Raw genomic sequence first — 24,079 nt, forward strand, 5'->3', positions numbered from 1 at the left:
CTAGCTATACTGCTCCTAGGTATATACCCAAAACATGGACATGTGCCCCCCCCCCAGCTCATAATAGCCTTATTTGTAATAGCCAGAAGCTGGAAACAACCCAGAAGTCCCTCAACTGAAGAACTAATACAGAAAATAAGACTCATTTACATATTAGGATACTATTCAGCTATTAAAAACAAGGACATCATGAACTTTGCAGGCAAATAGATTGAATTAGAAAATATCTTGAGTGAGGCAATCTAAACCCAAAAGGACATGCATGGTATGTACTCACTGATAGTGGCTTAGCCATATCACAGAATATGCAAAGAAGTTCAACAAGATGGAAGGTCTAAGAAAGGATGCTTGAATCACACCTAGAAGGGAAAACAAAATGTCATAAGAGGCAGAGGGTGTGAGGGAATTGGGTGGGAGTGGGAAGGTGGAGAAAATGGGGAGGCATGATTCAGTGTATGAAGAGAAGGAGAGATACCCAGAGGGCCGGGAGAACGAATGGAAATCTGTAGTTGCTGGTTGGTGAAAAGAGGGGAATGTCTAGGAAGTCTCAGAGACCTGGAATAGGGGAGGCTCTTAGGAGTCAGTGAGGGTGATGTTGGCAAAGATGTCTAACAGTGGGGACACAGAATCTGAAGAAGCCACTTCCTGCAGGTAAGCAGGATCTCCAGGGGAGAAATAAGGGCACCAACACACCCACAAACTTTTTGACCAAAAATTTATCCTGTCTAAAAAAATACAGAGATGGAGCAGAGACTGAAGGAAAGGCCAACCAATAACCAGCCTGACTTGAAACCCATTTTCATAGGCAAACACCAATCCCTGATATCATTAATCTGTTGTACTTGTAGATAGGAGCCTAGCTTAACTGTCTTCTGAGAGCCTCTACCCAGCAACATACTGAAACAGATGCTGATACCCTCAGCTAAATTTGAGTGGACACTTGTTGAAGAGTTGGAGGAAGGATTAAAGAAGGATATTGAGACCCTGCAGAAAGAGCAACAGAGTCAATTAACTTAGAACTCTGAGAGATCTCAGAACAAGTCTCCAGCAAAGAACATACATGGTCCCTGGCATATATGTAGCACACATGCAGCTCAGTCTCTGTGACAGTCTTGTGTGGCCTTAATGGGAGAGGATGTGGCTAATCTGGTAGAGACTTGATATGCCAGGGTATGTGGAGGGATACCCAGTGGGTCCTCTCTCTCTCTCAGAGGAAAAGGGGATGGGAGATGAGGGAAAGACTATGTGAGGAAGGGACCAGGAGTGGGGAATAGAGTTTGGGATGTAAGTAAGTAAATAGTAACTATTCTTTGGAGTGAGAAAAGGAAAAAAAAACTGTTCACAAGTCTGAATCAGTCAGGTGTAAAATAAGTAGAGAGTCCTATTAGTAAACCCACTAAATACTTCAAATGTTGAAAAGAAAGTACACTACAAAAGAAAGCACAAACAGTACAACAATCTCCCCCACAGTATCAATAGTCTCATGGTACTCAAACATTAATAAAAGAACACAGGACAGTGATGTCAGCGAGGACTGGAATTTGATGAGTTCATAGAGTTCTCAGAACTAGAACTAGTTCAGTAGTAGGCTAAATGCTTAGAGCTGATGGTGAAGCCAGCAAGGAGCCTCAAAGGGCTAGTGAGAGGACCAATTTCCTTGTCATCTTCACTGCCTTACCTAACTGACTGCCAAGCAACAGCACCTACCATCAGTTCACTTGAAGATTGTGTCTCTGGTTAGTAGAGTTTCCATCCAACTTTATTGTATACTTTGAAAAATGAGGTTAAAGACTCATTCATACCAAAATTCACCACTGACACTTTTAAGTGGATAGTTCCACAACAGAAAAACTATTTGCTCTTGTCTTGTGAAACCATTACCACTTTTAATCTTCTCTAACTGATTTATACTTAGCAATGTCTACTTTTATTTCTCCCTCCTCTGGGCCCTAGCAACCACCATCATGTTTTTTGACTTTATAGATTTGAACACCCAGGGACTTCCTTAGTTGAATCCCATGGTATTTGAGATACGTTCTGTCTTGTGTACTGTTCGATTAGGGTAGAGACATCATAGTCAAGGCAATTTTTATGAATATAAGCATTTAATTGGGTCCTCGCTCACAGTATTAGAGGATTAGTCTATGATATCATGACAGGAAGCAATACATTCATAGTTGAGAACTCACATGTGGTCAGCAATTGCAAGTGAAGAGAGAGAGAGAGAGAGAGAGAGAGAGAGAGAGAGAGAGAGAGAGAGAGAGAGAGAGAGAGACTGAATCTGGGGCATTGTATGTGCTTTTGAAACCACCAAAAGCAACATTGCCTTCAACAAAGCTACCATCTTCCAACAAAGTCACATTTAATTTTTTCTCAAACAATTCACTATCTAGGGACACAGCACTCATACATATCAATAACCCTCATTCATATCACTACATTCTCTGGCCCCCATAAACTTTGCAGCAATATCAAAATGCAAAACCACATTCCATCCAGCCTCCAAACTCCCTGAAATACCTTCATAGTCTCAACATTCTCTCAAAGTCCAAAGTCTCTCTTGAGACTCAAAACAATCTCTGAACTGATAGCACGTGTAAATTCAAATAGCAAATCACATACTTGACAATATACAATGGCAGAGGATATACATTATCATTTCATTGTTGCATTGTGAGGAAATACTGGACCAAACTGCGATAAGAAGCTAGCAGAAAAATTGTAAATTGTGTCTATGTCTCACAGCAAACAATATAGATGATCCTTTCTCTCCAGCTTTGCTGAATGCAACACACTTCTCTCCCCTAGGCTGGTTTCACACCTTGTATGCAGATTTTGTAGCAGGTATTCTATGGCCTTTGCATCTCCCATGATTTGAGGTCCCCAAATCATACCAGGCTTTACTTTTATAACTTCATAAAATGGACCTTTTGGGCCTCCATACAGGTACTCTTCAGCCACACAACATGCTTTGCGACTTTCCTTATCTATGGTGGGAGATTCTTTTATCCATCTTCACTCTAAATCCAGGGTCACGTGGCTGATGGTTCCAAGCTATGCTGTTTTTTCGGTCTGGATTCAGGCCCACTCCTTGAATTACATTTCCATAAAATTTCATTTGTTAATGACTTTCTTTGCTGATTAAGCTTCCTTTTAATTCCTTTCAAAACATTGGAAGCTTATCTAGATAGTGTCTTTTCCTGAAGGCATCACTTGTTTTATTTCATTTTGTATCAGGCTTTCCTTTAAACTTATCTTCTTGAAAGCAGTATATGGCTCCAACACTAGATTTCCTATTCCCCCCTCCCCCATATAACATACATTTTACATTTCTCTTTCCATGTTTTCTTTTTCATATATCAAATCCTTGGACTGTACCTGGTGGTGCTATTTTAGGACATTCTGGGAACTCAAGGAGATACCTGGGGAAAGTAGAGAGGAAGAGGCATGTTTTTGATGGTTTCCACTTATCTCTGTTTCCTACTATCTCTCTTCTTCCTGTCCACTATGAGATGAGTAGCCACTGTCACTTACACCTGCCACAGAGATATTCTGTTTTTTTCATCCCTGAAAACCACAGAGTCAAAATTGATAGGCTGAAATATCTTAACATATGACATAATTGAAATGTTTTATACTCCTCTTGGGTTTTTCTCTGAGATATGGTGGTCGTAGCTAGACGATAACCAACAGAGAAGATTTAAGATTTGGTGGTTCAAAAGCATTATGTTGGTGAAACAAAACAATATTGTGTGAAAGAGTTAATGTGTTCAGTAGACACCATATTTGAATTTTTAATTTTGACCATTTTTGTCCCACTCTGCCCCCTTGAGTTGTTTGTGTGATCAACCAGTGTGCTACTTGTGAAAGCATGTTTGTTAAGCATCCTTCAAGTTACTGTATTCTGAGAAGTTCTGGTTCTTCCAATTTCTTTCACCAGGACAGGGTTGTTTCTTCTGCTACTCTATGAAATCCTATATCTCCATTCCTAACTCTCAGAGGGTGCCAACACATACAAGGAGCTTTTGATTTACTTAGGATTGTAATAAGAATGAAACAGAGCAGGTTTTTAAAACCATTGTCAGTGGAATCTCTGATTAGAGCTTTTCCCTAGAGAATGAGTCTATATTTCTTTATTTCTCAAAACCCTGAAAAAACATAGAGCTCATGGATTTAATACAAATATTAATATTTGCTTTTCTAAGTTCTATTTTTATGAATATATTGTAGTATCCAGGTGTAGGCAAAGGCAAGAGGACTACAACTTCAAGAGCATTCTGGATTACAGAACAATTTTGAGGGCATACAGGATATTCAATGAGGTCCTTTGCAGAAAGAGTCTGGTTATAACAATGGGTTTCTGGCTTACAACTTCAACAATCCCTCACATTATGCCACTGTTCAAATTATTACTAAGAAAGACTCTTAGACACTTTTCCACATGCTTTCCAAAGTTTGATTTGGATGACTTGTCTTGCCTCACTGCCTCCATTTACCTTAAACTATACCTGCCATTTGCCTGCACCCAATGCTAGACTGATAGATAACTTGAGCTTTCATTTCTGAGCAGACTCAGATATGAGGTGATAGCCACACTCCTCATTTCTAACATTTAGAGTTCTACATTTGATTGAGTGAGGGAGAATATCTTTTAAGAATTTCTGCCCACATGTGACTTTATCTTTTTATCCTTTGCTCAACTAGAGCATACATTTAGATATATACATATATTGATTCCTGTTGAGTCCATCGTTCACAAATACCACCTAGAAATCATACTGCACATGCAATCTATGGAATTAACAAAAGATTATTAAAAGTTAAACCCATATTGCCTCTAAATGTTGCTTCTTGATCAATAAAAAGGGAGTTACCTTTTTTTCTTATTATAAATTCTTCGAACCTAATAGATTGTTGACTTCAGGGGTCTGAGTTCCCTTTGGTCCACTTTGAATATATCCTTAAATTTTCTTGGGGCCACAATGAAGGACACATATATAGAGACTTCCTGAAAACACATCCTATGAATCTCTTCTGATTATAGAGGTGTAGATTTGTGGTAGAACATTTCACTGACATGCACTAATCTAACACATGTGCATAATTACATGCACGTACATTCACACAAACAAAGATATATAACACATGCACACATGCATGCAAGCATTCATGTACATGTACATCCATATACATGCCCAGAAACATGATTGTAGGGACTCCTTGAGAATTAGAGGCAGAAGGATTTCCAGTAGTTCAAAACCTAATGTAAGAATTAAAAATTCTAGAAGGTATGTGGATTATTTATCAGCCTGGCAATATTGCCACAGGAGCCTTCTTAGAGTTTTCTCACATTACTTAAACAGTTGCAGTCCTCCAAATCAAGAACTACTCTCTCAAACATAACTTTTACCATAGTACTGTAAATCTGAGTGTATTGTTCATGTCCCAAGTAACCATCCTCACCTTGTATGTCATTGCAGTTCACAAGTATTCACCATCATGCTGATGAAAAATTGCCATTACCAAATGGGAGGTTTTGCTTTGACCACAGTGGCCTGGCTACTTTGTTGCATATCCATAGGCCTCCCTCAGTGGCAAGTGTGGCACTATGAAGACCCTGTGATCCTCAAGCCTACAGTGGCTTTTGTGGGCATATGGAGAGCCTGCATTTTCCACACTGACAGCAACTCCAGCAACAACAGATTATGTCACCAATACAACTACCGTGATTCCTTCGTTCCTTTGTATATTCGAATAAACCAGCACTTGCTGCTGGTTTCTAGCTTTCTTGGGCTCTTTGGGAAAATCACCACCATTATTGCTCTTTCGAATGTGAGTATGGGAAGAGTACGGAGGAATGCCACCTGCAATCCATTCAGCCTTTCAGGGATTCTGAACATCATTGCTAGCAGCTTTCTTTACCTTGCTGTTTTGTTCAATTACATAGCCATCGTGCGCAAATGGGGGGTTGCCTTCCCACCATCTTTCCATATGCCTTCCCACCCAGACATTCAGAAGATGGGAAGTGCCATGGCTTTGGCAATTATAGCTGCGGTTTTCTTTCTACTAAGTGGTACAATTTGCCTTTCTTCAAATTTAGGCAAGTCGCCCCATTCCAAAATTTAAAAGTAAATTACTACCTAACATAGACTTGAAATGCCAGCAAAGATACTGACTATTCTTCGTGTGTCTACATAAATTTCCAAACATCTTGAAAGAATGCCAATTGAGGCCTATGACGAAAACTAGTTCAGTTGACATTCCCTTATCTTTTTTGGCTTCTTTTGTGTTGCCTTAATTCATTATTTGGATTGCGGGCTTTTATTAAATAAAATCTTATTTTATGGGTAGTATTGAATTTGTGTTTTACTTGCTGTCAACAAAAGTAAGTAATCAGTAAACCTAATCCATATAGAAAAGAGTGTCACAGTACATTAAACTTTCACACTGCTCTTGAATTTAAGGCTAAATCAGAACCTGGACTCTTCCCTCTTCCCCTTATATCCATGTCTGTCTACTCTAAGTCTGTTTCCAAGGAAAATCCAGACTCCTCCATTGCCCATTACTATACAGATAACCTTTGTGGCTCTATAGATTGTAGCCTTTTTTGTTGTTCCTTTTGTTTTGTTTTGTTTTGTTTGTTTCCCTTTTCAAGATTGGGTGTCTTGCCTTGGCTGTCATGGACATTATTCTGTACACTAGACTGACCTCAAATTCAGAGATCTGCTTGCCTCTGTCTACTGAGTGCTGGGTATGAGCCACCATGCCTGGCTGATTGTAGATTTCTTAATTGAGACTTGATTGCTATTATTTGCAAATGCAAAGGAACAAACACATACCAAGTTTGTCTTATTATGTCTGAGTTACCTCAATCAGGGTGATTTTTTATAGCTCCACCCATTTAGCTGCAAATTTCATGATTTCATTCTTTTTAAAAATTATTTTAAAAAGTTTTTCTGGATTTTTATTTACATTTCAAATGTAAACCCCCTATCCAATCATCTTTCCCCCTTTTTCTATGAGGGTGTTCTCCCACCCAACCACCCACCCCTTCCTGCTTCCCTGCTCTGACATTCCCCTACACTGTGGGGTCTAGCCTTGGTAAGACCAAGGACTTCTCCCATTGGTGCCCACCAAGGCTATCTTCTGCTACATATGTAGCTGGAGTAATATATCTGTCCATGTGTACTCTTTGGATGGTGGTTTAGTCCCTGGGAGCACTGGTTGGTTGGTATTCTTGTTCTTAAGGTGTTGTAAACCCCATCACCTCTTTCAATCCTTTCTCTAACCCCTCCAATGGGGACCCCATTCTCAGTTCGATGGTTTGCTGCTAGCATTCGCTTCTGTATTTGTCATGCTCTGGCTGAGCCTCTCAGGAGACAGCTATATCAGGCTCCTGTTAGCATGCACTTCTTAGGTATATCAGGCTCCTGTCAAAGCCAACCACTGAACTGAAAATGGGATCCCCAGTGGAAGAGTTAGAGAAAGGATTGAAGTAGCTGAATGGGTGTGGAAACTCATAAGAAGAACAATACCAACCAACTAGACCTCCCAGAGTGCCCAGGGACCAAGCCACCATCTCAAGAAACAAAACAAAAAACAAAAAACAAAACAAAACAAAAAAAACGAGTGGACCATTTGTATATGTAGCAGATGATGGCCTAACTGTTGTTCATCAGTGGGAGGAGAGGGCCTTGGTTCACTCAAGGCTTGATGCCCCAGTGTAGGGGAATTTCAGTGTGTGTTTTCGTGAAGGAGGACTCTCATAGAATCAGGGGTGGGAGGAGTGGTATAGCCAGACTCTGGAGGAGAAACCTGGAAAGGGGATAAAACTTAAATATAAATTAAAACACAGTGATAAAAGAAAAAAAGAAGAGAAAAAGATAAAAATGACCCAAAGGTCCATTAATGGATGAATGGATGAACAGCATATGAATTGTCTACACACTGAAAGGTATTACACCCAAAAAGAAGGAAAAAAGATATAAAAAGTCATGAAGGTAAAACAAGATCAATGTGCTTTAATGTGAGTTCTGTAGTTGTGTTCTTCTGGGGTTCCAGTCTGTCCAATAGTGTGAGTCTCTGCATATATGTTTCTTGTGCCTTTTCTTTGACTCTTTTTCTTGTTTGGCTGTTTTTGTCACATTATGATTTCTTTGTTTTTATTTCTCTTATTTTATTTTATTTTATTATTACTCCTGAGTTAACTCTTTTCTTAGAAGATGCAGAGAAGGTATGAATCCAGACAAGGTGTGAAGTGGGAAAAACTGGGGAGATTATGGGGGGAATCATAATCAAAATACACTTTAGGGAAAAAAATTATTTTTAATTAAAGAAAAACACAAATAAAAAAGAGATTAGTGTTGACTACATAATTTTCTTTCCATGATAACCAGTACTTAAAGAATGCAGATTCATCCCTTGGCTCTGTGGAGAACCAGGTGGTCCAGTTGTGGGAATGAGCTGATGCCTCAAATTTCTAGAGACGATTTATACATAGCTTCCATTTATAAATAGTCCACGAGGGAAAAACTATTGATTAGCACACTGAGTGAAAAAGCAAACCTAAGAGTGGACCTTGGAGACGCTGCCTCTGTAAGATCAAACTACATAATAAAATTTTGCAATGTTGTGAGACTCCTGGAAGGGACAATGTCTAGCTTTCCCAGTTGAGGCAAGAATTTTGGGTTCACTCTGAAACTTTTTAGGATAGATGTTCTCCCCGAATAATAAAGCTTCATCCCTTTGGCCTCCCAAGCTGCCAGTTGAGTAACCTTGTGGAAATAAGCTCCTTACTTCTCAATTCTGGAGACTGTCTAAAGTTGCCATTTTCAAACATTCCCTGAGGAATAGCTGTGGAATAGTTGGATGTGTCAAACGACCAGCTAAGACTGGACTGTGGAAGCAGTAGTTGGATCAGATTGACACACATAGTAGGTTACTAATGATGTCACCTGCACGAAACAGAAGCACCCAATTGGGAATCAGCCTCTCCCTCTCCTTAGGCACCATTTGAGAGGATACCAGAAATGCGGGAACATGTGGTAATTTTATTGTCACAGAGAGTCGAAAAGCAGATATCCAGGATCCACACACAGTCTGAGACAATTAAATTACTTTTGTACCATTTGGGATTCTGAATCAAACCGGAGCTCCATTACCGGACACAGCTTGGGCCCTAGTCTCCATATTGGTGAAAAGGGGAGCCTGAGGACTGTTTTTTTTTTTTTTAACTTTCCCGAGATTAAGGGATGTCTCAGTGAGGACTCGACCATGTCAGTCCCTCTGCAGTCATATATTTGGTAATATGGGGACTGTGGGATCATTTTTGAGTTTCCTAAGTTTAAAGGAACCTCTGGGCTGGTTTGTGAGACAGAGCGCCTCCTCAGGCTTTCATAGGTGGTGATCTTGTGCACTCAGCACCATTTTGTCAGACGCCTGGAAGGGAGGTCGCCTCGCGGTTACAGTTGAGGTAAGAATTACAGGCTCACTCTGAAACCTTCATGGACAGACAGTTCCTAAATAATAGTGCTTCACCATTTTAGTCTGCTTAGTTCGCAGTCAGGTAACTTTGTGTGAACTAGCCCCTTACTCCTCGATTCTAGAGATGGTCTAAAGTCACTGGAAACTTTCCCTGAGGAAAAGCGATGGAATAGTTGGCCATTTCAAATAGGTAGCTAAGACTAGACTGTGAAAACAGTGGTTGTACGGAAGTCACCCAGATCATATGGTGTTAAGAATATAATCTCACCAAACGGGGGCAGCAGCGTGGGAATAAACCCCTACTCTACTTTATCCCAGACTCTGTCCTTGGGTACCATTTCTGATGTTCCCAGAAATGCCTGAGCATGTAAAGTGGAAGAGTAGGTTGTTTAAGGTGGATCCAAGAACCACAGGCTCAGACAAACTACTTTTGTATCATTTTGGGATCTGGACTTAAACGTGAGCCCCATTACCGGACATAGCTTGGGACCCAGTCTCCTTGTTGGTGAACAGGACTGTTTTTTGACCTTTCCCGAGATTAAGGGATGCCTCAGTGAGGACTCGGCCATGTGAGTCCCTCTGCAGTCATATATTTCGTAACACCGGGACTGCGGGAACATTTTTGAGTTTCTTGAGATCTAAAGGAACCTCTGGGCTGATTTGTGGAACAGAGCGCCTCCCCAGGCTTTCATAGGTGGTGATCTTGTGCACTCAGCGCCATTTTGGCAGACGCCTAGAAGGGTGGTCGCCTCGCAGTTACAGTTGAGGTAAGAATTTCAGGCTTGCTCTGAAACCTTCATGGACAGACAGTTCCTAAATAATAGTGCTTCACCCTTTTAGTCTGCTTAGTTCGCAGTCAGGTAACTTTGTGTGAACTAGCCCCTTACTCCTCGATTCTAGAGATGGTCTAAAGTCACGGGAAACTTTCCCTGAGGAAAAGCGATGGAATAGTTGGCCATTTCAAATAGGTAGCTAAGACTAGACTGTGAAAACAGTGGTTGGACCAAAGTCACCGGATCATATGGTGTTAACAATATAACCTCACCAAATTGGGTCAGCTGCGAGGGAATGAGCGCCTAATCTACTTGTCCAGGACTGTCCTTGGGCACCATTTCCAGTGTTCCCAGAAATGCGTGACGGTGTGACATTTTTATTCTGATGCAAAGTGGATGTGTAGGTTATTTAAGCTGGATCCAAGGACCACAGGCCCCGACAAATGAGGTAGATGTTTGTCGTTTTGGGGTCCTGAAGCAAACAGAGCCCCATTCTCGAAAGACTCTTGTTCTGGTTTCCATATCCGAGGAGTCCGCAGGCTGAGGGCCATTTGCCGAGGTCCATTGAGTTTAAATGATGCTCGGTGCTGACCTGGTAGTATATGAGACACTCCACAGTCATCTATATCTAGCGACATAGGGGGCCGCGAGAACATTTTTGAGTTTCCTAAGTTTAAAGGAACCTCTGCGCTGATTTGTGAGATAGAGCGCCTCCCCAGGCTTTCATAGGTGGTGATCTTGTGCACTCAGCGCCATTTTGTCAGACGCCTAGAAGGGTGGTCGCCTCGCTGTTACAGTTGAGGTAAGAATTTCAGGCTCGCTCTCAAACCTTCATGGACAGACAGTTCCTAAATAATAGTGCTTCACCCTTTTAGTCTGCTTAGTTCGCAGTCAGGTAACTTTGTGTGAACTAGCTCCTTACTCCTGGATTCTAGAGATGGACTAAAGTCACTGGAAACTTTCCCTGAGGAAAAGCGATGGAATACTTGGCCATTTCATACAGGTAGCTAAGACTAGACGGTGAAAACAGTGGTTGGACCAAAGCCACCCAGATCATATGCTGTTAATAATATAACCTCACCAAACGGGGGCAGCAGCGTGGGAATGAACCCCTAGTCTACTTTATCCCGGACTCTGTCCTTGGGCACCATTTCTGATGTTCCCAAAATGCCTGAGCATGTAAAGTCGAAGAGTAGGTTGTTTAAGGTGGATCCAAGAACCACAGGCTCAGACAAACTACTTTTGTATCATTTTGGGATCTGGACTTAAACGTGAGCCCCATTACCGGACATAGCTTGGGCCCCAGTCTCCTTGTTGGTGAACAGGACTGTTTTTTGACGTTTCCCGAGATTAAGGGATGCCTCAGTGAGGACTTGGCCATGTGAGTCCCTCTGCAGTCATATATTTCGTAACACGGGGACTGCGGGAACATTTTGAGTTTCCTGAGGCCTAAAGGAACCTCTGGGCTGATTTGTGGAACAGAGCGCCTCCCCAGGCTTTCGCAGATGGTGATCTTGTGCACTCAGCGCCATTTTGTCAGAGGCCTAGAAGGGAGGTCGCCTCGCTGTTACAGTTGAGGTAAGAATTTCAGGCTCGCTCTGAAACCTTCATGGACAGACAGTTCCTAAATAATAGTGCTTCACCCTTTTAGTCTGCTTAGTTCGCAGTCAGGTAACTTTGTGTGAACTAGCTCCTTACTCCTCGATTCTAGGGATGGTCTAAAGTCACTGGAAACTTTCCCTGAGGAAAAGCGATGGAATAGTTGGCCATTTCAAACAGGTAGCTAAGACTAGACTGTGAAAACAGTGGTTGGACCAAAGCCACCCAGATCATATGGTGTTAATAATATAACCTCACCAAACGGGGGCAGCAGCGTGGGAATAAACCCCTAGTCTACTTTATCCCGGACTCTGTCCTTGGGCACCATTTCTGATGTTCCCAGAAATGCCTGAGGATGTAAAGTGGAAGAGTAGTTTGTTTAAGGTGGATCCAAGAACCACAGGCTCAGACAAACTACTTTTGTATCATTTTGGGATCTGGAATTAAACGTGAGCCCCATTACCGGAAACAGCTTGGGCCCCAAGCTCCTTGTTGGTGAAGAGAAGAGCCTGAGGACTGTTTTTTGACGTTTCCCGAGATTAAGGGATGCCTCAGTGAGGACTCGGCCATGTGAGTCCCTCTGCAGTCATATATGTCGTAACACGGGGACTGTGGGAACATTTTTGAGTTTCCTGAGGTCTAAAGGAACCTCTGGGCTGATTTGTGGAACAGAGCGCCTCCCCAGGCTTTCACAGGTGGTGATCTTGTGCACTCAGCGCCATTTTGTCAGACGCCTCGAAGGGAGGTCGCCTCGCAATTACAGTTGAGGTAAGAATTTCAGGTTCACTCTGAAACCTTCATGGACAGACAGTTCCTAAATAATAGTGCTTCACCATTTTAGTCTGCTTAGTTCCCAGTCAGGTAACTTTGTGTGAACTAGCCCCTTACTCCTCGATTCTAGAGATGGTCTAAAGTCACTGGAAACTTTCCCTGAGGAAAAGCGATGGAATAGTTGGCCATTTCAAATAGGTAGGTAAGACTAGACTGTGAAAACAGTGGTTGTACGGAAGTCACCCAGATCATATGGTGTTAAGAATATAATCTCACCAAACGGGGGCAGCAGCGTGGGAATAAACCCCTACTCTACTTTATCCCGGACTCTGTCCTTGGGTACCATTTCTGATGTTCCCAAAATGCCTGAGCATGTAAAGTCGAAGAGTAGGTTGTTTAAGGTGGATCCAAGAACCACAGGCTCAGACAAACTACTTTTGTATCATTTTGGGATCTGGACTTAAACGTGAGCCCCATTACCGGACATAGCTTGGGCCCCAGTCTCCTTGTTGGTGAACAGGACTGTTTTTTGACGTTTCCCGAGATTAAGGGATGCCTCAGTGAGGACTCGGCCATGTGAGTCCCTCTGCAGTCATATATTTCGTAACACGGGGACTGCGGGAACATTTTGAGTTTCCTGAGGCCTAAAGGAACCTCTGGGCTGATTTGTGGAACAGAGCGCCTCCCCAGGCTTTCATAGGTGGTGATCTTGTGCACTCAGCGCCATTTTGTCAGAGGCCTAGAAGGGAGGTCGCCTCGCTGTTACAGTTGAGGTAAGAATTTCAGGCTTGCTCTGAAACCTTCATGGACAGACAGTTCCTAAATAATAGTGCTTCACCCTTTTAGTCTGCTTAGTTCGCAGTCAGGTAACTTTGTGTGAACTAGCCCCTTACTCCTGGATTCTAGAGATGGTCTAAAGTCACTGGAAACTTTCCCTGAGGAAAAGCGATGGAATAGTTGGCCATTTCAAACAGGTAGCTAAGAATAGACTGTGAAAATAGTGGTTCGACCAAAGTCACCCAGATCATATGGTGTTAATAATATAACCTCACCAAACGGGGGCAGCAGCGTGGGAATAAACCCGTACTCTACTTTATCCCGGACTCTGTCCTTGGGCACCATTTCTGATGTTCCCAGAAATGCTTGAGGATGTAAAGTGGAAGAATAGGTTGTTTAAGGTGGATCCAAGAACCACAGGCTCAGACAAACTACTTTTGTATCATTTTTGGATCTGGAATTAAACGTGAGCCCCATTACCGGAAACAGCTTGGGCCCCAATCTCCTTGTTGGTGAAGAGAAGAGCCTGAGGACTGTTTTTTGACGTTTCCTGAGATTAAGGGATGCCTCAGTGAGGACTTGGCCATGTGAGTCCGTCTGCAGTCATATATTTCGTAACACGGGGACTGCGGGAACATTTTTGAGTTTCCTGAGGCCTAAAGGAAACTCTGGGCTGATTTCTGGAACAGAGCGCCTCCCCAGGCTTTCACAGGTGGTGATCTTGTACACTCAGCGCCATTTTGTCAGACGCCTAGAAGGGTGGTCGCCTCGCTGTTACAGTTGAGGTAAGAATTTCAGGCTTGCTCTGAAACCTTCATGGACAGAAAGATCCTAAATAATAGTGCTTCACCCCTTTAGTCTGCTTAGCTCCCAGTCAGGTAACTTTTTGTCAACTAACTCCGTACTCCTGGATTCTAGAGATGGTCGAAAGTCACTGTAAACTTTCCCTGAGGAAAAGCGATGGAATAGTTGGCCATTTCAAACAGGTAGCTAAGACTAGACTGTGAAAACAGTGGTTGGACCAAAGTCACCCAGATCATATGGTGTTAAGAATACAACCTCACCAAATTGGGACAGCTGCGAGGGAATGAGCGCCTAATCTACTTGTCCAGGACTGTCCTTGGGCACCATTTCCAGTGTTCCCAGAAATGCGTGACGGTGTGACATTTTTATTCTGATGCAAAGTGGATGTGTAGGTTATTTAAGCTGGATCCAAGGACCACAGGCCCCGACAAATGAGGTAGATGTTTGTCGTTTTGGGGTCCTGAAGCAAACGGAGCCCAATTCTCGAAAGACTATTGTTCTGGTTTCCATGGCCGAGGAGTCCGCAGGCTGAGGGCCTTTTGCTGAGGTCCATTGAGTTTCAAAGATGCCTCGGTGCTGACCTGGTAGTGTATGAGACACTCCACAGTCATCTATATCTATCGACATAGGGGGCTGCGAGAACATTTTTGAGTTTCCTGAGTTTAAAGGAACCTCGGTGCTGACTTGTGGTATAGAGCGCCTCCCCAGGCTTTCATATCCGGAGACTTTGTGGACTCGGCGCCATTTAGTGAGATGCCTGGAAGGGAGGTCGCTTCTCTCTGCCAGTTGGTGTAAGAATTTCAGGCTCACTCGGTACCTTTCAGGAGAGAAGCTTCCCCAAATAATACAGCTGCATCTCTTTGGCCTCCCTAACCCCCAGTTGAGTAAGCTTGTGGGAATGAACTCCTTACTTCGGGTTTCTGGAGACTGTCTTTTCCTTTTTCTAACATTCCCGGAGGAATTCAGGTGGAATCTCGAGATGAGTGAAACGAGTAGCTTTGAACGGATTGTGGAAACATTGTTTTTTTGTTTTTTTTTTTTAAGGGAACCACGAATGCTAATGTTTTAATGATGTAACCTGCACCAAACAGGGGCATGCTCGTGGGAATGAGATTCCTCTGAGACTCTTTGGTGCTATTTCAGAGGTACTCACAGATGCAGGATCAGGTGACATTTTCCTTGTGAAGTTTACATGGGGAGTAAACGTTAGTGGGTTTCTGAAGCTGGATCCAGGATCCATAGGACCAGAGAATTAAGTTAGATTTGTATTCATTTGGGGTCTTGACGCAAACAGGCACTACTTATTGGAAAGAGCTGGACCTTCAGTTCTGTTATCAGTGAACTCTGAAACCTGAATTCCATTTTGTGAGATTTTGTTGAGTTTAAAGAGTGCTTCAGTGCTGACTTTAGCTAATGAGACAGATATCTACACCCATCTAATTGTGGTGACACCGGGAATTTGGGGATGTATTCTGAGGTTCTTTAATTTTATGAAAATTTCTGTGCTGACTTTTGAGATAGAGTGATTGTCCAGTCCTAAACATCTGGTGACTTTGTGGATGCAGCACCATATTGTGAGACAGCTGGATTGTTGGTGGCCTCGCTGTGCCTTTCCAGTTGAGGTAAGAAATCCCTCTGACTCCAAATCTACTCATGATACATTGATTACCCCACCCCAACAAACACAGTTTCCACACATGGTCTTGAGTTTGAAAGACAGACACCCCCTACCTTCCATACTGTGCCACTGGGGGATTTTTCTCAGGTTTCTAGAACAATTTTGTACCAGAGATGACAGCTTAGGGTGGAGGAAAGCACACCTTCCACTCTGATGTTTCCAGAAATAATGCAATTCCATCCCTAATGTCAGCCTAGCTTCAAGTAGAGCTCACCTGTAGGAGTGAACCCTTTGTTCCATGATACCTGAGGACAAAGGAAAGACAATATTTTAAGTTGTTCTGTTAGAGAAGGAGGTGGAATAGTATACTGGGTGAAACATGTTCCCAGGATTGTAGTGTGAAAACCCTGCTTGGCGATGAGTGACCCCACAATTTATTGGATAGAAAATGTGAGCTACTTTAAACAAGGGAAAATTAATTGAAATAATCTTATTCCCTTCCTTCTCTTGGGACTATGGCAATAGTTACCAATTCAGAAATCAGACATCACAATCATTTTAAATAAAGATGCTAGATGAGAGTGGCTTTTGGAAGATTGTTTCTAGATGGGTAAGCCCAAACCACCTGGTTAACTTGTATCATTTTCAGGATCTTGAAACAAGTAGGGGTGTTATCCAAGCTTCCACATCTGCATACAAACAGTTCCCAGACTCTGCAACATCTTGTGAGATTCCTTGTAGCAATACAGCTACACCCTGCTTTCTGAATGTGGGTGAGAGCCTAGGGCAGGCAAAAAGTCTCCATCAGGACATAAGGACCAATAATAATGCCAATTTCACCCTTCAGTTAGCATTGCATGGAATGTAACAAGCTTTTAGCAGGAGATGCTTGCTGGGTCCAACTTTGTGGTCCACGAATACAGGCATAGTTAAGAAGTTCTCAGAAATAAGCTTAGCTCACATTCAGGGAGGAAGTTAGACCTGAGAGTGGACCATAAAAGCTCCAGTCCAGAGAAAGTGTCACATGCCATTGTTACTGGGCACTAAACATGGCCCCAGATGCAGAATTCAGCCTCTGCTCACTTTCAACAATGTAGAGGAGCAATGTTTAAGGTTACATGAGCCTCAGGGGTAAGTTCACATTCATGTTGCAGTAACTTCCCTGTCGGTGGATTGTTTAGGTCCCCGGCAGGCTAGAAACATGGTTCTCAACTTGTGGGACACAACCCTTTTGGGATTATATATCAAACACCCTTCATATCAGATATTTACATTAGGATTCACAACAGTTGCAAAAGTGCACTTATGGAGTAACAACCAAAATAATTTTAAAGTTGGGTGTCACTACCACATTAGGGAATGTATTAAGTGTCAGTATTAAGAAGATTAAAGAACACTCATCAAGAGAGTACCCAAATTGTTATTCAGTGGGTCCATCTGGAGGAATGACCCCTTCCATTCCTACTCTGGGATTCAATGTCTAAATTTTTAAAAAGATTTCTGAGAGGAGTGTGTTTTTCTGTTATTTGTAGAACCCTCACATAAGATAGAAAGGACCACTGGAGGCTTTTCAGATTCTTGCAGTAAATCCGGGTTGGTTGGTATGAGTGCGCACTTTCTCTTGCAAGAAATGACTTGGAGTCCTCCAAATAATTTTCTGCCATTTCTGGAAGTTACAGAATGCCATAGTTCTCACTGAAGGGGAAGAGGCCCTCCACATACTGCCACATCCTCATCCAGGTGCTCAGGGAGGTGTTATATCACAATTTTAGGATCCTGGAGGGCTGACACATGCTTTCAGTCAGAGTAAGTGTATAGTAGAGTGCAAAGACTCTTTCATAATTGAGGGGCCCAGAAAATGCAGGTCAAGCTCTGCTGTCTAGTAGACTCAAAATAGTACTTTCTTGCCTCCGACCAGCTGTCAGCAGTTGGTTACAGTGTCGATGCCATTTTTAGAGTTCCCTGGAGGAAGGAGGACTTGGTCCCTTTCTGACTCAAGTGTAAGTTGCTGGTGACCTACACATGCCCTGTACCATATAGACAGCCTCCATTTAATACAGTTGCATGCCTTTGACTAACCTGAAACAAACAAGAACCCTTATTTGTGGTCCCGTATTCCTGCCCCACTATTTCACCTACTTCCAAGGACTTGCAGTACACAGAACATTTTCTTTCTGGAGCTTAAAGGCTGCCATACTTTTAGCTTTAATGGAATTCATGGTGGCCTATACTGCATCCTTTCTGTATAGGAGGGTCAAAGATAACGCAGGTGCACTGTTGTTTGTGTCCCTTACTAAAGAGTCCTGTAGTTTGAATCAAATAGGTGAGCAGGAAATCATAATTCCTCAAAGGCCAGGTAAAGACATAGTCCTCTTTCTTACAGTCTGGGTGAGAAGTAAGGGTGAATTGTAGATTAATTCAGCTATATACTTATTGTACACACCTGCAACGTATGGGATGACACCATGTAGAAATTAGCCTTTTCTGTTTTTTTTCACCTATTGAAATCTGGGAATCTTTAGTTAGAGAGACACTTCAATGGTTACCAGTACTTGCTGGTTTTGCAGGTTCGATTCATAGCCAGGAATGGTGCTTCACAACTCCATTTCCAAGGCAACAGGAGCCATTTTCAAGTTCATTTGTGTATGCGCCAGGAATATATGTGTTCTGTTTAAGTAAACTTTTTTAGGTCTAGTAGTGATGGGACTTGGAGGATTTGGAAGAGTGTAGGACATAAATCATGCTGGTAAATTTGGTAAGATAGAGCAGATCAGGACCCAGAGACACAGTGTCACACACCTGAGTCTTAGGTGACTCTCAGCTCCCTGACTGACTCATTGACAACACCCTTGTGGATAAAATAAAAAAGATTTCTGGAGTCATCAGATGAGGCCAGTACAATGTGAGGGTGAGAGCTCTGGTTTAACATCTGAAATCCTGCTTCAGATTTAGTCGCCCCAGATTAAACCAGCTCTACCTAATTAGTCTCAAGTCAACTAAGCAAGTACAATCAAGAGGAGTATGTTCCCAGTTAGACAAACATCCCAGCATAGTGGGGTATGTAAGTCCCACCCCTAGCTGAGGAGCTATAGGTAATTGATACCTACTGGGGAGATTTTGTTTTCCTTACGTTTGCAGATTCTTGTCAGTTGATCATACTTCAGTCGATGTCCACATGCCCAAGTGTATAAAGGTATTACAAATTTCACTAAATGTGCTAAAAACTATGAGAGTCCAGTATTTATAGGGACATGGAGGGTTTGGTAGAGTGTGTACAACATAAAAGCATGTCAGGAAGTCTGGTAACGTGCAACAGGTCAGGACATGTAGGCTCAGCGGGCACACACCTGAGGCTTAGTTGACTCTCAGCTTGCTAACAAACCCCTTACTTGGAACACAGGCCATGCTTCTCACACAGAAGAGAAATGATGTATAGTCATGTAGGTTAAAAAAGAATTCTGCATGTTAATGAGCTACCTGGAGGCCTGAAGGTTTTAGCCAATAAGCTTCCCATTTTGGAAATCCCACCTGCAAATAGTATTTAATATCAGGTACACCCTGAGAAGCAGGGTATAGTTTTAAGCATCCATTTTGTGTCATGACAATAAACAGTTTGGAACCACAGATTGTCTCTGTTTACCAAGAACTGCTGTGGGAAGCCATGGAGGCCTTCTACAGAGACCCAGCTTAATCTCCCTTAGAAGGCCTCTCTGTGCTCCCTGCCACAATTGCCACCATGCCAACCGCTGTCCATCTAAAGACTAACATACCCACTGGAACAATCTGGACCTCCACTTTACCCCAGCTCTTGGCTAGATGCTGTTCCCAGTCGCCAGGATCCCAGACTCCATTCTCAGCTCTTCTGTAATTCCCAGCATAGCTTGGAAATCTAAGAGCATGAGAACCCCACGGCCCTGAGCTCGATGAAAGATGAGGAACCCCCTTTACCAACTCTGGCTTTCCTACATCTCTGACTGTGGTTTTCCACCACCAGAACAGAGCCTAGGTGCTTCTGTCTGGCCTAGCACCAGCCCTGGCAGCAGGAGCATGGGATAAGCACAGTCAAACTCCCCTTTTCCAGCTCCCCAGTGACAGAGCTGACAAGGCCCTACAATACAATAGGAGAGATGTTGAATATGATTAAATTGTAATTTATGAAACTATACAAATTTCAAGAAAATATTTTAAACTTTCATGATGCTCTCTGTGTACTCCTGCAGATCCTTGTATTCAAGATGAAAGTTTTCAGTTAGTCTGAGGAACCCCAAATTAGTGCTTCCCCATATCAATTCTGTATCTAACATGGTGGAATTCATTCCTAGCAGTAAGGCTCTGTCCTCCAATGGGACTCTGAGTAACATCATTTTTGGAGCAATTGTAATAGACAGAGCCCAGTCTCCATGAAGTGATATGTGAAGACCCTGTGTGTAAACTGAAGAGATGTCCTATTAGATAATCCAGCAGGATCAGAACAATAGGGATTATAGTACACGTGACTAGGGTAGTCAAATGAGTGGCCTTCTTTGACCTCAGTAGATAGAAGGTCAGAACCTTATTCTGAGGTCCGTGGTAAAGAGGTCCTAGGAAAGAGAGTTAATCAAGGTAAAATCCAGGGTTCTCTATGGACAGCACACTTCAAATACTCCATATAATATCCAGCATTGCCATTGCTCTCATAGCTGCTCTCATAGGCAGTGTGAGACACAAACCACAGTTATGCATATACACTCCATTATCATTCTCTCTCTTTTCTAAGGAAGGTGAGCCTATCCACTGAAGGATATCAGAGCAGCAGTTGGAGTATCAGAAAATTATCAGAAGAGGTGTCCAGCATTTGTAAGCAGTCTAGGTAAGTTTGAGTTACCATGGTGAGACCTAAAGGAGAGAAAAAGAGCAATACCCTCCATAACACAGACTTTCCTAATACCTGCCAAACTCCCTAAATTTTTCCAGGAAAGCCTTCGGTATGTGAGTACTGTGACTGCCTGTCCTTTATGCTTCATGATTTGTTTGTGATTTATTTGCGAGATGAAGACTTTGAAGTCAGGTTGGCTGAGGAGTGATGTCAGGATGGGGAACAGAGAGAGGAGTCACAGGATTAGCTGTTATGTCAGACATGTATGTCTGGGGACTATGAGTCCACGGCACAGAATATACAAACTATAATATCTCAGTATGTTCTGTGGCCAATAATCAGGGGCATTAGGTGTCATGCTTACTTGTCCATTTGGCAGGAATGTGGATGTCTTTGGAAAGATGAGGTCTTGTGTTAATTGCACAAAAGTGAAGGTGCCAGGAAGAAGTCAGTAAATCAACCTCAAGTGGGTTTTGAAACCCCATTATCAGCCCAGATTCACTCAGGTCATATGACCAATCCAAGATAACCCACTCAGATGTAAAAGGATTTGTCATCTTCTCAGATATCAAGAAGGAATACAACTTGACCCGGGTGCATAGCCATTCTTAAAGACAGGTGTCCAAGAATCGTGCAAGTCCATGTAACATCCTCCAATATAGAAGTGAAGGAAACCTGTCACAGGCCCCCCAAACACTTCTCACACACCTGACATACACACTGCTGGAAGGGGATGTCTTGATACGCACTCTATCTTTTTTTCTGGTCACAGGTCTCAAGGAACTGAGATCCTGGGAAGGGGGAGTTTGACTGGAGATATCAGAGTGAATATCTCAAGAGGGCAAGGACTGAAGGTAAGGACTGAAGATTTCCTGCCATTTAAACAACATGGGGTTTGTCCTCTACCTGCCCTCCTGTAAGCTGTGAAGAAGCTCAGGGACCATAGACGATTTCTGTTACCTCTTCTTCTCTTCCCTCTGTATCACAGAAATAGGACCTTGGTTTAAATAACTTAGCCTCAGATCATAAGGTGAAGCAGTCCAGACCTTGTCACTTATCAAGGTGAGCATAGGGCAGGTCTCACACCTTAGGACACATGAACACCATTGAATTGTCCAATCTCTTGTAAGTTAGTCTGAATCTGTGCAGCCAGATGTGAAGTGCCATTCACGCATTATATTATGTTTCAAAATACTGGTCAGTTAAGATTTTTCAGTAGACTATCTGATTGGCAGGGTCTAGCACTTGCAAGGGAAACATGAGTAACCAGAAAGATCATAGAAGACACCACTTACTGGGGTATTGTTACCCCGCACCCCCACAGTAGACATTATCAGTACTGTTAATGAAAATTCAGTCACAAACTAGCAGTTTGAATCTGTGGAATGTGGTCAGCATGTCTTAATGATTTGAAACTCAAAGATATGAAAATCTTCCTCTGGGATAGTGTCCTCAGATCCTGTAACCGGGGCACAAGTATCTATCCTCAGAATTTATGGGGATGTAGATACTGCAAGTATATAACAATGGTTCAAACAGTTGAGAACATGAACACCCGACATTCTCTGGCATCAAATATTCTGGTGGTATCCCTGAGCTTATCTTCCCTCTGACTGCACCCCAAATAGGTTGTTCATTTTCTGTTTCTGTATTTCAAGGTTCTCAGACTGCTATGAGTCCTTGTAGCCTAGAGCACTATTCAGAGGTTTTGAATAACATGACTTTTCGCAGGTTGTTCGACTGTGACTGCAAATAGAATCCATAAACTCTCTCCACTTTCCCACCAGGTCTGTGTCCTCCTTGTTCTGATTAGGACAGTATCCAGCCTGTCTGTACCAAGGAAAACCACAATGGATGATGCCCATAACATCCAATACAGCAACCTCCAAGACAATGCTCAGGCCGAACAGGAGTTGGACAATGCCCAGGCTACCATGGCTGCAGCAGAGGAGGAAGAAGCCACCTCCACCTCAAAGGCCGAGTATGGTAGTGGAATACCAAGTCCTCTCCAGAGTCCTGAGAGAGCCTGCTCTCCCTCTGTGGCACTGGCCTCCATTCCTGTAGGCCCATCTGAGGAGGCTTCCATCAGACAATTAGAGGCGCTGGAAGACCCACTCTATTTGTTGCACAATGCACAGAACGTAAAGGTGTATGATTTGGTGGACTTTCTGCTTTTCAAATATCAAACGAAGGCATTCACTACCAAAGCAGAAATGCTGGAAACCATTGGTAGAGAGTATGATGAATATTATCCTCTGATCTTTAGTGAGGCCTCTGAGTGCATGAAGCTGGTCTTTGGCCTTGACATAGTAGAAGTGGACCCTTCTGTCCATTCCTATGTCCTTGTCACTGCCCTGGGCATCACCTATGATGGGATGCTGACTGATGTCCAGGGTATGCCCAAGACAGGTGTCCTCATAGTTGTACTGGGTGTCATTTTTATGAAGGGAAACTATGTCAGTGAGGACATTATCTGGGAAATGCTGAATAATATAGGGTTGTGTGGTGGGATGGATCCTTACATACATAGAGACCCCAGGAAGCTCATCTCTGAGGAGTTTGTCCAGGAAGGGTACCTGGAATACAGACAGGTGCCTAACAGTGATCCTCCTAGCCATGTGTTCCTGTGGGGCCCAAGGGCCTTTGCAGAAACCACCAAATTGAAAGTCTTGCAGTTTTTTGCTAGCATTACTAAGACTCATCCCAGAGCATACCCTGAAAAATATGCAGAAGCTCTGAGAGATGAGATAGACAGGGTCGAGGCCTGGATCTTCCAGCAGATGCTTCGACATCTCTGATCTGGGCACTGTCTAGTGCACTGGCAATTCATATCTAACATCAGGTCAGACAGAGTAGTCACTGATCCAGCTATTGTACCCTCAACTGGGAGCTGGTGGGAGGAGAGCATAAAGCTTTCTATGTTTATTCTATTTGGGTGACTTTAGGATTCTTGGCATTTCAAAATGTTAATACTCTTATTATAAGTTGCATTATGTTCAAGTTTAATCTTTTTGCAATGCATGCATTCTTGTTTTCCAGATTTGAAACTGCATGAGGATGACTTCTGTCTGTCTTTGTAAAATGTCCCAACCTACTAGTACACTGAAATTGGAATTAAGTTGGTAATGGAAAAAATCTCAGCTTTAACTTGCAAAACAAGAATAAAATAAAAATTTTGATTGTCTTATACTTTTTAGTCTCTCATTGTGGTTAACATATTAAAATTTAAACTAAAAATTATAAATTGAATTTCTATCACAAAACACTTCACTGTTCTTTGTAAAGTTGTGTGTTAGCAGTGGGATATTTCTAGAATTCAGATATTCCCTTATCTAATGAAAAGTGGCATACAGTTTAATCCAGAGCCATCATTTTTCTAGACATGTTTTGGGTAGGATC

General features: G+C 42.6%; 2 protein-coding genes across 2 annotated transcripts in view; both read left to right on the plus strand.

Moving 5' to 3' along the window:
• Nucleotides 1-1,573: 1,573 nt before the first annotated feature.
• On the plus strand, nt 1,574-6,353 carry Cldn34b3 (claudin 34B3). The gene is made up of 2 exons (XM_001056075.6): nt 1,574-1,736; nt 5,481-6,353. Exon 2 carries the CDS (start codon nt 5,500-5,502, stop codon nt 6,124-6,126), a length of 627 nt encoding a protein of 208 aa, XP_001056075.1. The 5' UTR covers nt 1,574-1,736; nt 5,481-5,499; the 3' UTR covers nt 6,127-6,353.
• Nucleotides 6,354-13,790: 7,437 nt separating this feature from the next.
• Nucleotides 13,791-24,079, plus strand: part of Magea10-ps4 (MAGE family member A10, pseudogene 4) — a 49,537-nt gene continuing 39,248 nt past the window's right edge. The window contains 5 exon segments of the mRNA XM_063280518.1: nt 13,791-15,829; nt 20,582-20,674; nt 21,453-21,534; nt 22,468-23,454; nt 23,456-23,493. Of these exon segments, the coding sequence (XP_063136588.1) occupies nt 22,531-23,454; nt 23,456-23,493 (962 nt within the window). The 5' untranslated portion in view covers nt 13,791-15,829; nt 20,582-20,674; nt 21,453-21,534; nt 22,468-22,530.

Source organism: Rattus norvegicus, chromosome X, assembly GCF_036323735.1.
Source record: "Rattus norvegicus strain BN/NHsdMcwi chromosome X, GRCr8, whole genome shotgun sequence".
NCBI lineage: Eukaryota > Metazoa > Chordata > Mammalia > Rodentia > Muridae > Rattus > Rattus norvegicus.

What these genes read in the sequence shown, in the direction of transcription:
- Cldn34b3 (XM_001056075.6), top strand. Translation starts at nt 5,500, where the DNA reads ATGCTGATGAAAAATTGCCATTACCAAATGGGAGGTTTTGCTTTGACC.